At 43.4% G+C, this 14,155-nt stretch overlaps 1 protein-coding gene across 1 annotated transcript in view; it reads left to right on the top strand.

Annotated features, from left to right (window-relative positions):
- Positions 1–14,155, top strand: part of SDK1 (sidekick cell adhesion molecule 1) — a 416,654-nt gene that overhangs the window by 370,903 nt on the left and 31,596 nt on the right. The window contains exons 36-37 of the mRNA XM_074918870.1: positions 12,062–12,177; positions 13,653–13,839. Coding sequence (XP_074774971.1) covers positions 12,062–12,177; positions 13,653–13,839 — 303 coding nt within the window. The remainder of the gene's footprint in view (positions 1–12,061; positions 12,178–13,652; positions 13,840–14,155) is intronic.

Genomic DNA, 14,155 nt, shown 5'->3' with positions numbered 1-14,155 from the left:
CCTCATCACATTGACTTTTTAGAGCTGGCTGCAGCTCTGCCCTGCTCATTAGAGAACCATGTGCATCTCCCTACAAATGACAGAAAAATTGAAAGCTGCCACTTGCAGAAATTAGGAAGGGAGTCGCAGGCCTGTCGGCAAGCCCCCTTCTCGCCTTGTTAATTCATTTAACAGTTCAGCTGTCAGGGATGCTGGCTTTGATTGGGGAGGCAGTGAGTGTTCAGCGAGAGGCTGGGTACTGATATTCATCCCAGCCCTAAATGCAGCTGCTACCAGAGGTGCTGTTCTGCTCAACTGAAATTAAGACTCTGTTAGAGCAGCCACTATATCAAGAGCATTATTCTACTAGGTCGCTGTCACTATCTGATTGTGTGGTAGGCTCTGGAGTTCAGGAGACTCCACTACCTGCATTTTAATTAAACAGAAATCACAGTTTTGGGGCAGGTGTGCTTCACCTAAATTGGGAAGGTGAATAAAATGGAAGGTGGCCATACAAATCCTGTGCTAATGAGCCTGCAGCATCCCGTGCTTCTCCCATATACTGCAAAGCTGTTCTGGATGAAAAATAGTAGAATTCATAATTTCTTACAGCAGCTGCTGCTGGAGGAGAGCATGTGTGTGTGGAGAGGACAGAGCAGAAGGGTTGAAGTGCACCAAGAGACACTAGCCTTTAAACAGCTTTTAAATCCATTTGTGTGAAGAGGGGAGTGATGTGTGTCTTTATAACTGATGGTGACACTGGTGACCTTCAGAATTCACAAGAATTGATAAAGGCCGGTTTGTTGTTGTTGTTCGTTTTAATAATGATCTCTGAGAGAAGGTTCCGCAATGGGAAAGGGAAGGATTAAAAAGAGCTGGAAGACAGAGACTTCTTATAAGTCCTTCATTGAAATGCCACCTTGGCTGCTAGCATCATTTTTTGGAAAAGTAAGTTTCCTGGCCATCTCACTTTCTTCAAAGTGAAACTGTAGCTTGGAAAGGAACAGGAGTGGGACGGGGGGATGACTGCTTCTTACCTCTCTTTTCTTTCATCTTCAAAAACTTGAGTTTACCTCTTGGTGCCAAGCTTACAGATACCAATACAGATTTCCCACTGTTATCTGAAATTATTTTCATCTGCCCTCCTGCCAGTGGCTCCACAGGTGTTTCTGGAGTTCCCAAACTTTGTCTACCTGTAGCTGACACACAGAGGGAAGTTCTGTTCTGCCAGTAACTCAGAGCTGCCTGGCCATCTCCAACATTTTACAGACAAGGAATAGAAACCATTTGGAAAACTCAGAGACCAAAAATAGTGATTTCAGTTTGGGAAAGAGAATACAAAATACAAAGAAGAAGCCATTCTAAGGAGAAAGAAGCCTTGTAAAGAAGCAAAGACTTGACTCCAGGCATCTGACCCCCCTTTATAAGGTGCTTCTAGCAAAGAGCTCCTGTCCCTTCTCACCTGGTTATCTGTGTCCAGGCAATTCCCTTTGTCTCTTGCACTAGTGCCAGAGGTTGTCAGAACAAGGCTGCTTTGTCCTTGAGTGTTTTCATCTGTTTTGCAGGCCTCACTCTTTTCATGTGTTCATAAGAAATACCCTACATGGTGTCACCTCCCCATCATAGGTTGCTTTCTGGACAAGGGAGTCCATCAGCATTACCTTGGGCCCTCCTTTCTCTTATAGCACAGAAGCTTTATCTCCTTCCATGCCCCAAATGTAGCTGAGAAGATGCTGTGCAGAGAAGTCCCCTGTGCCTCCTTGTTAACAACCTACAAGAGGAATGACAACATTTCAACGCATTAGAGCTGGCAGCTTCAATCAGTCTGCTGTGGCCCCCTTGGCTGTTTTCTCCGATCTGTTTGGGACATGTGGGCCATGTCTCTCGATGAGTGACTGTGCGTATGTAGATAGGGAGCACGTTGCTGCTGGCACAGCTACAAGAACTGGGTGGGCATTTCCATCCCAGATGCCACTGGAGGAGGGTAAAGAAGGATTATCACGGCCATTTCATATTGCAGTAGTCTAAAACATGTCAGCCTAGGGACAGTATATTCCCTTGATAAACCAAAGGGGATGGAGGGAAGCTAGTATAATGAATAAAATTGGTTTCACTTGCTCAAACTTTAAACAAAGGAGTTGATCTTCCTTGGCACTTGAAAAGCACCAAGGCTTTGAGATTTTTAAGGTGTTTGCCTTTTAATTGCTGACACTTCTCAACATCCACAGAAAGCTACTTTTGGGGGATGGCAGGGTGTTTCAAGCACTGATTTTCCTTTCCCCCTCTGCTCTAACTTTAAAGAATCTGCAGAGCTCTTCCAAGATCATGCTCAATCGTGAATGAGCCTTACACAGTCGTTCTGGGAATGCCCTGCTCCAGGAATAACACTGGCTTTTCATCCTGTCCCCAGTGTCTTTCTCTCTAAGAAAGCAGAAGTTCTCCTCTGAGCTCAGAGTTAAAGATCCAAGCCATGTTTTCCAACAAAGCATTAAAAGAGAGAGTAAAGTCAGAGCAGAGCAAGAAAGGGAAACTGCAGGAAGATGAAGAGGAAAAACGTGGTAAGACATTTCCTGTTTGGACTGGGAAAGAAACTGCTTTTCAGTTTCTCTTGCATTACTGGAAACCATTATGCCTGTGTCCCAAAAGCATTCTGTTTCTGAGAGTAGGATCAGCCACTGGGGTACATCCCATCAGTATTTCTTGGTGGATTTTAAACTCTTCCAGCCTCACTGTATACACGGTTTCCACTTGGGGCTTGTCTGCAGCAAGTCCAATTTGGATTTGTTGTTCCCATCAATGCAGCTCCACTGGTGGTAATAGCAGTATAGATAACACTCAGCTGCATTATCTAATCCTGCAGGGCTGTGACAGGATCGTAAAAAATAACAAACTAAAGTGTACCTACATTAGAGCATTAGTCATTCCTTGTGTGTTGCTGGTATTGCTGCAATGCTGGGCAATTATGCATATGAATTTTTCTATATAAACCTTGGCTCCCTTTCCTATTCAAACTGGCTATTTTTTTAAGGATATATTTACGTTCTTAATCTGTTTACAGATGAGCACAAAGGTTTCACAATTAAACTTCCAAATTGGGTAGCTTAGCTCAGTAGTTACTTTTATAATAGTAAGACAGAAAGTAACCGTGCCAGTGTGTCTGTGGAAGAAGTGTCCTTAATGTCAACATGTCAAAAAGACATCCCTCTAGCTCTCTGGAGACTGAAATCTAGTGTCAAGGCAGAAGGAAGCAAAGTCTAAGTGAGAGTTGTACTGCTGTCAAAGCAAGTTATTCTGCCATATAGGAGAAGGAATTTTAAGAGAATGCACTGGAAAGCAGTGTCCAGATTGAGACATAGATTTGATGGGTTTATTTGACATCTTTAATTCTCCATTGACAATCCAGAAGCTCCCTAAAATGATTTGCAATGTTTTCATGCTGCAAGTAAAAGCTGAATGTGCGCCTCATTAACAGCTCATTAAGTTGTTAATATTGGTCATAAGCAGCCTTTGCTACAGCACAATGCTTTATACAGTGCGGCAGCTCCTGCTTAGCTCTGCTGTAATTGCCTCTTTTTATCACATCTCAATGTAGGAAAGATGTTTCTGTCCAAGCAAAAATATCATCAGTTTTTGATCAACTGTGCTTGCTTACCTCTGCCACTGCTATTGCTGGTGTGGGTGGTGTTGGGCTGCAATTGCCATGCGACATTTTGCTCAGATGATGAACTTCCATCTCACAAACCCAACAATTTGGTGTCGATTTTCAGTACTGACTGTAGCCTGAGACAGACAGACTCTCCGTACTCAAATTCATCATCAGAACTCCTGTCTTTGTTCTGTAGTTGGTGCAAGCAGCAGTGGGAGTGGTAGGACAAATTAGCTGTTCTGCTGCAGTGTTATATGGCCTGTGAAGAACCGAGTGCAGGGACATCCCTGCACAGTACACGGAGGGCGGAGGGATGAGAAGCCTGTTCGTGTATGCAAAGCCTTACTGAACTAACAGCAGAGCTACTCTATTAAAAGCAAAGGAATTAACCTTCCTTTCAAAAACATGAGCGATCAGTAGTGAAGTAAAATGGACCATAAATTGCACTGGTAAAGAAGTGGGGAAGCCCCTGGCTGATAACTCATATTCAACCAGACACAGGCTGGAGTTCGAGTATTTTTGACTAAAGGGTTATATCTGCAGCCAAATTTCTATTTCCTCTAATTGTGCAGTCCTGCTCTGCTTGTTTTCAGTCATCCTGGGATATGTGAGCAAAGTGTTGTAAGTATTTTCATGTGGGTCTCAACTCCCGTGGCTTTGCCTCCTCTGTACATCTTTGCTGTGAAGCCAGCTGTAGAGAAACACAGTTGGTTTTCTTTTCTGACATCTGTTTGCTGTACCCATCGTCAATCATGGAACTGGAGGCATTTCAGGTTGCCTGTTGTAGACTGAAAACAAAAAAAGTTGCCATTTTTTCTTAAGAAAGTATGAGTTAGCAATATTCTAAAACATTCTGGCCACTGCAATCTGGACACCAATTTGATCTGGGGGTATGGGACCACACTGATGAACTCAGGGATGCTATGACTGCAAAATAAACAAAGAAAGAGAAGACTCTCACTCAGAGTTGAGAAGATGTAAATTTAATCTCTCTCCCCCCAGGAGCACAGTTCTCCATGGGTTGCCTGGGGTTCTCGACCATTGCAATCTGTAAATCCTAAATTAATCCCTCATGGGGGTCAGCTACCCAATCTTGCATTAAAGCCACAGCAAAAGGTTATCGCAGTGGCAAATCTCACCTGCTCTGTTTGATTTTTTTTCTGATACGGCTTTTAACATTTGGTTATATGGCAAACCCAGTGGAGATTCACCCTAATTATTTGATACGCTCTCTTGACTTTATGGAGCATAAGAAGTTGGTGCTTATTAGGCTTTAGTAGGTGCTGCCGTTACTGTTAGTGAACATTAAGTGGGTGCATTTGTCTGCTGCCATGATCTTGTGGTATTATGATGTTAGAGTGTGGGATTAACAAATTATAATGAGTGGAACATGACTATAAATGGAGGAGGAGGAGTCTTGGGAGCCAGATTGCCTGGGGAAATAGTCTGAAGTAGGTAATTTTGCCTCTGTCTAATGAGTAAACTTTTTAAAGAGAGTTGAGAAGCAGTACTTTCCCACCCTGTGCTGCTCCCACTCCTCCTGGTGCACATTGGGGAGGATCAGGCCAAAGTATCAAACACTCCGCGGTTCTTCACCATCCCTTGAACAAGCCTCAGTGCCTCCTGGGGGGTGAATCCTGCACTCTTCAGAGCTGACACACCACTTTCACGCTGGGTTATCTCTAGTAGCATTAGCAGAGCTAACCCCAATTTGCATTGATGTAAGTGAGAGGGGATTTTGGATTGTAGGTTGTCTGTCTGTTTGTTTGCACATACCTAATGCTTGTCAGACTCTTGCTGTTCCGGCTCATGGGTCCATCTCTGCTGACTAATGGGCTGCCTGCCAATGTGTGATCATATCCTTGTTGACACAAAAGAAATAGAGGGAAAAGCTCTTTTGTTTATTTTCCCCCTTCCTGTTTTAACCACCTGTATGCTCTTTCCAGAGGCAGTCTGACAGTTCTGTAAGGGCTTTACTTTTGGGCCAAGCACTCTCAGTCCCATGACGGATAATCTCAGTATGCAATGTGATAGCCTATTTTAGGTTTGTATTAGCTAAGTAGAACTGTGGGCTTCAGCAAAACGAAAGTGTGGAGGTTTTCTTGCAGGGTCTAACTATTTTGCAGTACTGCTCCATAAGATTTGACTCGGTTGCAGGTATTGTAACGTGATCATGGTAACTTTTTCTGCATCACTCAGATGGTGTCTGTCCCATGAAAATCCTGGATTGCACGTGGCTCACTGGGAAATCTGAACCCCATTTTAAAAGATTAGGAATCACAGCAACAGTGTTTTTGCCACCACTGGAAGAGATGGTGAGGGACAGGATGAGAATTACTTCTGCTTGAGTCACTTGCCAGTTTATGAACGTTCTTCATGAATAAGTCATATCCATGGAGGTTTTCTCAGAACATGATTGCCTCCTCAGTTCAAAAAAATGGCATTGGCAGATAACCTCCTACAGTCTGGGTTCATGGAAAGGATGTTCCATTTCTAATCCTTGTTCACATCAATGTTTTTCCAATCTGTGCAGTGAATGTCATCTCCCTCTTTCCTCCCTCCACCCCCACCTCCCTGTCATATCTCTGTAGATGCTGAAGACATGCCTAGCCAATGTTGGGAAGCTTCCCAGTACTAAGCAAAGAAGCTGGGGATGTTACATCTGTGTATAATTTGCAGCTGCTTTTATTTATTTTCATGACTTAGTACTCCTAAAAATTTGGTGTGGCAAAACATAGCTACTGTGCTAAGTGTAGTATACGGGGAGGGGGCCAAGTGTTTGCCTACTCAGATAATACGGCAACAGAGTAAAGCAACTGTGGGCGGGCTAGATTCCCAAAGTCCCCATCCTGACAGCTGTTCTCTGTCCTCTCCATCCCTCCCATTAGGGTAGGTTTGTCTGTTTAATTCTCTATTTTTGCATTGGTTAGATTGTGCTCCCTCTTCATCAGTGTTCATGAGGGTGAGAAGATTTTGTTCAAGTTCTTCTTGTATTGATTTCCATTGGTCTCTTGTACGCTAGAAAATGCTTTAATTTCTCTTACATTGATCTATGCAACCATGTAAATCAACATATATCGCATATATCACCATCCCAAAAAGGGTTGTTTCCTACTAAACCCTGTTTTTTCCAGCTGCTTTAACCTTCTTCCCCACCCAGTAGGTTGTTGGGCTTCTCAAGATAGGGGAGTCCAGATTACTCCTTTCCTGAGACTCATTTCAAGTCACAGAGTGACAAAGTCAATAACTGTGACAAAGTTAGTAACTACCAGAGCACGAGGTTTTGGTGCCAAATTGTCATACCTGAAAAAGAGGGCAGGAGCACTCAGGTCCAGTATTAACAAATGGAGCTGTGTTGGAGGGGTTAAGACCCACATCCTTTGTATGTGGGTCTTGCCTGTCTTATTGCATCTGAAATCTGAGTAACCCCAGAAAGTGCAGTCGGTGGAAGAAGTGCATACTTCCATCACGAAATGTAGCCTAGCTTAAAACAGCCAGAAATTGGTGGGAAACATCTTTTACATTCTAAATATAGCTTGTGCCGCTTTGTCACAGCGGAAAGCAGCTTCGCAGTAGCTGTTTTTGAAGCACAATTAACTAATTGTTATTGAACTAATCAGCATCACTCACGCAGCATTCCTGACGGCACAGAGGTACGGCTGCACAGGGGAAGTGTTTCTCACTCCCAACTCTCTTTTGCAGACATTGTAAGAAAATGGCCAATAAATGCTGAACATTTTTCTCTCACGCTGCTTTTCCTTTGTGGAAGGAGTGGCTGCAAACATCTGCAGATACACTTTTCTGTTCTTCCTTGGGAAGTACAATCCTTACATTCCTTCTCTAAGCCCATACTACAAGAAAACCTCTTGCGTCTCACTTTGCCCATTCTGCAGATCAGTCTTGCTGTTTTATCTTGTGACCTTCTGTTTGTTTTGTTGTGTTTGGCTTTTATAATCCACTTAACTGTTGCTTATCTATGCCATAACTTGAGGGCAGTGTCTGCAAGGGGAGAAGAAACAATCTGTTCTCCATGACACTGCAGGAACAGAACTTCAGTATGGTGAGGATGGTTTAGGCTAGACATTTAAAAAAAAAACAAAAAAACAAAAACCCAAACAAAAAACCAAACAAAAACTCACAACCAACCCAAACCTGAGAGTTATTTTAAGAGTTATTAAAATACGGATATGCTGACAGAGTTTGTGTGGGGAGGAGGGGGGTATCTGGAAAGAGGTCAGTGATCAAGATTACACAAACAGCTGACCAGCTGAGTTTATCCCAGTGTGACGCAGGAGGATGGCTTGTCTGAGCCCTCTCCAAATCCTTTCCAGCTCTGTTTTCCATGACTGTGTGTGCCAGGAACCCGTGTGTAAACTTTGGAGGTGCTGCCTGTGCACGCTTTAATTGTCAGCACATGCTACATTGAATAATGCTGTGTCTTCTCTCTCGTTGTTGCTCACTAGGTAGATAAGATTATGGCTGATACGTCAGAACATTGCTGCCACCACCCCTCCATTATAATGTGTAGACATACAGATTAGAGGCTTTTTGGGCCTGGAGCTGTCTCTTTGTTCTGTGTTTATGCAACACATTGTGCAATGAGATTCTGGCCTCTAGGTGCTAACACCAAAATGCAAATATATTGATTACTAGGGAATAAAAGCAGGAATGTTCACAAAAGCATGCTTTGATGAACTGGGACGAAAATGCTTGCTAGATAGAAAAGGATCAGAGGTCTTTACAAAACAGAAATTTGCTTGGGATTGTTTGGAACTGTGGGATCAAGCTGATGCACAGAAAATCTTCAGTCTCTTTCACTGCATTTTTCTCCTAATTTTTTGCCTGCATGTTTATTTAAATGGCATGAGTACTGGGGAATCTTGTCCCAGACTTGTCTGTGAATTTTCTGACACAATACTGGCATTATAGAAACAATTAGAAAGTCAGTAGAGGAGAAATCCTTTGCTACCCAGAAACTGGAGCAGATGTAAGAGCAGCAAGGAATGCTTCATAAAAACAGTTATTAAGTTTACCCAATGAATCACAAGGATTTGTAGCCTACGTGTGCTACAGAGCATCGTGGCAACTGTCACTAAGAAAAGGAATAATAGTTTCATATTGATGAAAAGCTCTCAGTGCCACACAGCTCAGAGAGCAAATATCCCAAGCAAGCAGCGAGAAAAACTAATGTGAACCCTCTGCAATACACGGAGCTCTGGTGCGGGCAGGCCACTGGGGATTTTAAGCACCTTCTCTTTAAAGGTTATAAGCATTTGCAAGCTCAAATTGACTGCAGTGTGAGCAGAAACTGTTCAGTATGACTGGAAAATGAGGGCAGTGATATGTTTAAATGTGGATTTAGATGTGTAACTTTTATTCATGGGCTCATTTTGACTTTCTCTTGAATTTCCAGATAGATTTGTTGCCTTTACATGATCCTGCCAACATCATCCCAGTCCATAGATGATGATGGGTTTTTTTTACTAATTACTATACAACAACATGCTCAGCCTTCCTTCTTACATTTTGGCTGAGAGTTTCAAGGAGACAATCTCAAAGGTGAATTGAAATCAGATAAGAAGAGAAATGTTTACAAATGCCTGCATAAGATTCCAAGGCAGGATTAGACACAGAATTAGACTTCATTAATACATACGGTTTTTTCAGGGAAAGTGAAATGCTTTCTACCTTCCAAGAGCCAGTTTGGACCCTCAGGGGTCTGTGTCATTCCTGCTATAGTTGATAATGTCACTAACACCTAAAGCAGTGTGAGGTATGCAGCTTTAACCTTGCCTTTTATGTATTTGTGATTTCAACAGCCATGAAAAAATTCAGAGCTCAGTAATCTTGAACTGCATTCCTAGAAGGTAAAAGGCTTTTGAATTCACCTTTAAAATACACTTGCTTTTATTGGCACAGGCTGTCCATACATTCAGTGAATGGTTTGGGGTTTCAAACAGGTAAGAGTCTTTAGGGATGTATTTCCTTCTTTTTGAAGTGTTTCATTTCACCCTTAATGTAACGTGCTGTCTGCACAGAGCCACATCAAGCGTCAGTAGCACTTTTCTCCTGTCCCTTGCTGTCAACAAGAAATCTGTGCTTAGAAGAGGAGGGACACATCAGCCTTTGAAAGTTGAACAGAGAGACAGACTCACAGGGCACAAAACCAAACAATTTGCATCTCCTCGAGGCTCTGGGGTAGTGAAATGTCTTTTTCCACGTAAACTTTTTTTTTTTTTTCCTCCCATGAAAATTTTCCACCGCTGTGCCAGCAAAAGTGCAGCTCCAGCAGTGAGAGTGTCAGCAGAGAATGATCGTTGACAGTTTTTAACCATTGTGTTTCTTAGACATGGTCCAAAAAGGGTTTGAGGAAAAGCAGTATTTTTCTGGCAGCAGGCTGTGCGCGCCGGCTCTTGTAATGGTTGCATCTCGGAAGTGGCAATTGCTTCAGGCTGGAACATGGGATCCAAAGAAAAAAGCTATTGAAGATGCTATTTCAGACCTGGGTATTGAGAGCACTTTGAAGCTGTCAACTCAGGACAGACAGTAGTGTCACTACCTAGAAACAAAATACATTGCTAAAGTGATCCATTTTCGTCTGTGATTGTACGTATTCCAGTTTCCCTGAGCATGTAATCATCTGCAGATCTCCAAGATGTATTTTCAGGTTTGTGCTGTGTGATCAGTTTGGCCTCTCTAATGTGTCATGTGAAAGTCTCAAAATTTTGAGATTCTTGGTCCTTAGCAGAACAGCGCCACGTTGCACTGGACGCAGCCAGGCGGCTTAGCTGCTCCCTTTGCTCCTCCACAAAGTGCAGGAGACAGGGCAGCAGCGAGCCGAGGGCACCCCTGTGAACAAGCTGTATTTTACTGATGGTCACTGTCACCTCTTGCACTTGCGACATCCAGCCAAAAAGAAAACAAAAACTACAATAAACAAATAGTTTTAACTGAGCACAGGGATAAAGGCTATTTTCAATTTTGCCTTTCACATTTTAATTGTACAGCAATAATTTTGTAATAGAGTTGCCGATGGCAAACATGCAAAAGACATTAACTTTATTTATGTTTTGGATTATTAATGTGGCTGTTAAAATTCCTCCAGTTAGTTTTGATTGAATTGTTTTTTTGTGCGATTCTGTCGTTTAATGGAGCGGTAAATAAGAATTTCTGATAATGAGCCCAAGCATCTGTCACAACAACCTGGCGCTGGTTATTAACATTTCCATTAACGGCAGGGTGGGCAGTGATAATATGGAAACCACACAGTTAGAACAAAATAAATAGTTGGTGTCAGGCTGAGTGGGTGTTAATTACTATTTTATTTTATAACTCTGGGGGGAGGGAGTATTGGTAGAAAAGTCTGACTTATGAAGGTCATTCTCTCTGAAGAAAGAAGTCTCCAGAGGAACAGATAACCGGGGCTATCTGACTTGAGTGGTGAATGTTTTATCACTTCTATTTACGGCCCATAAAGGGGCAGAGAGAAAAGAGGCAGCTTTCTCAGGTGGTCTGGGTGAAGGCTATGGCACCGTGAACATGATGAAAGGAGAAGTGTACCCTTTGCCCTGCTTTTTCTCTTCCTACTTCTGGAGTTTGAACTGGACATGCTTCAGCACCTCTTCTGTAAACAGAACATGTGCTGTTTTGTTAAGACGTGCTGGAGGCAGAGACAGCAGGTCGGGAAAACAGACCATCCCTGCTAGCCGCTGGGGAAGAAAATCCACCTGCACCAAGTTGGATCCTGACAAAGGGAAGGATAGTGTGACCCAGGTGCACTCAAAGATTAGTTTTGTAGCAAAGCACAATGCAAAGAAGAAATGCCATCAGGAGCCAAAGACAGCCAGCATGTATATGTGAAGGTATAATCAAAACAGAGCTAACAAGTAGCAAACTGAAAGTGATTTTGTCATACATAAAATATTAGTTGAATTGATTAGTGTCTGAGTGGGTTTGGAGGTAATTTTAGACAGTATTTTGGCCCTACGTCCTGGAGCCTTGAAGACAGGCTGTTATAAAGACCCACTGCTGAGTGGGGGCCAGGCTGATGGCAGCAAGGGGCTGCCTTGCTCCCAGTTACTGTCAGGAGCTGTCGGTCAGGAGTGCAGTGTCACTGCCAAAGGCAAGCCCCAAATGATACTGTAGAATGAAGACAAAATTCTCCTTTTCCAAAGCTGCTGGCAGGATTCAGTTCGTTCAATATGTACCCCAGCCTGTGTGGGACAGAACGTACCCACGTCCTGGAGGCTCAGCTGCTCCTCAGTCCGTGGGTGCTGAGATTTCCTGGTGCTGTGGATACCTCCAGGGCTGACTCCATTAGCTGACTTGTGGTGTGAGCAGTCTGTCTTGGGTCCTTCTGCAAATGGAAAACTGCAACCTGGATATGAACTAGTTCTGCTTGTCACTGTTAATTCTTCTGTCCTCCTTTCTTTCTAGCACCAGCGCTGGCCCCACAGAACATCCAAGTAAACTCCCTTTCTGCAAGCCAGCTGGAGCTCACCTGGGACCCCCCTCCAGCTGACAGCCAAAATGGGAACATCCAAGGCTACAAGGCAATCCTCCTGTTCCTACTGATTTCATTTATCTTGCTTGGCATTGCTATTACTTGTGAGATAGCTCTATAAACTACAGTTGCCCTCGCTGCGTAAGGCAGATTAAAACAGCATTCAGATTGCAGTACGGAAATGACACTAAGTCCCTAAACCAAAAGAAAGAGAATGAGATTGCGGGAGAAGAAAAGGAAAACTGTGTTGCTATTTATGGAGAAGGACAGCATGGGGAAACAGGGTATGCAGATAAGGAGGTAGCTCCACTTATGCGGGCAACATATCTGCTCCAAAAAGCACAAGAGCTAGGGGCAAGAAACTATGAAGAAAATTAACTGAGCTTTCTATCTATCAAGTGTTACAAGCCATTAGGAAAAGCAGAACTTTTTCCAAGCTAGAAGCCTGAGCCAGGTCAGATTTCAGAAGAATTATTTCATTTCCTTAACTTTAACAAAATTAAATCAGGGTATTAATTGTGTTTGGTTCACAGGAGATGAGCACGTTGCAGAGGCATGTTGTTTAGCTTCTCCAGCATGAGAATGGACCCTTAGAGAGTGGAAATGGGCAGGTCTACAAACACTGGAGCTTGGCTTGGGTTCAGTGTCTGGCTCTGCCTCTGTCCATGAATTTAGGTCCATAAGCGAAGAAAAGCCAAGCCAATGTGAATAATCTGGCATCCCTTCTTGGCAGTTACAAGCATCCTTATATATCAATTCATGTTCTTTTCCTTTTGTACGTATATAGATGGCTCTAACAGCTTGGCTTGCAGAGCCAAGGTGGAGACTTGCCTTGGCTCATTCTCTCAACTTTCTGGCTTGCTTTGGCCTGTTGTAATGCTCTCGTTGCCAGGCCTGTCCAATAAGTAGGGCTGGCACCACTTTTCCTCTTGGAAATGACTTCTCCGAAGCTTAATTTTATGGCATCAGGATTAAAAATTATGTAAGGGAAGAATGGGGAAAAGTATCTCAAGGAACTTTAGGAAAGTCTTTATTAAAAATTATGTAAGGGAAGAATGGGGAAAAGTATCTCAAGGAACTTTAGGAAAGTCTTTATTACCCTCTTCAGGAAGACGTTTGCTTGTCTGTCTGTGAACACAAATGGTGAAACCATTGTGTGCATACAGAGATGAATTATGGACCATCATATCAGGATGCCAGTGCTGACAGGCAGCTAGCATTTCAGGGAAAATTTAAAAACTGACCTCTCATTGCTGAACTCTGGCAGCTCATATCTGCTGTCATTAGGCCATATTCTTCAGCCTGTGCTCTATTTTTGAGTGGTGCACTCAGCTACTTGGTCACTGGACTCAGGGGAATTTGCCAAAGGAAGATAAAAGATTGGACATGTGGTGAAAAGCATTAGTATGCCATTTAACGGAGGAGTACAGAGCAAGACTGCACCATCTCCCTGATCTTTTATAGCTGCAATGCCCAGATATTTTCTAGGTGTAGGATACATAAAACATCTTACTGTCCCAACAGATTTATTACTGGGAGAGCGACATCCAAAATGACACGGAGAAAGTGAAGGTCCTTTTCCTCCCAGAGACAACAGTCCGGCTCAAAAATCTGACCAGCCACACGCAGTACATGGTCTGCATCTCCGCTTTCAACGCAGCTGGGGACGGCCCCAGGAGCAGCCCGTCACGGGGCAGGACACACCAGGCGGGTACGGGATCGTTGTCTCATCTCAAAGCACAATCTGGGCAGCGACCAGCGTGTAACAGTGGCTAAGGGAAATGGGTGGATGAAGGAGGGCACTGGGGTTGAGATTTAGGGTTTGGATGGGTTATTACATTGTAATGGTCTTGGAGGGGAAAAAAGGGATCAAGTAAGTGGACCATGTGGGAAAGAGAGTGATACAGCAGAAACAAGAATAGACTGGCAGAAGGACCAGTCCCTTCACAAAGTCCAGAAAGAAACTGTCTGTGGGTCTGTTTGTGGCCTCTGCTATGACATCTGAAAACCTAAAGGAACTCATCTCC

The sequence above is a fragment of the Athene noctua genome, chromosome 15, assembly GCF_965140245.1.
Source record: "Athene noctua chromosome 15, bAthNoc1.hap1.1, whole genome shotgun sequence".
NCBI lineage: Eukaryota > Metazoa > Chordata > Aves > Strigiformes > Strigidae > Athene > Athene noctua.
The sequence above is the reverse complement of the archived record's forward strand: the minus strand, read 5'-3'. Positions and strand labels throughout refer to the sequence as shown.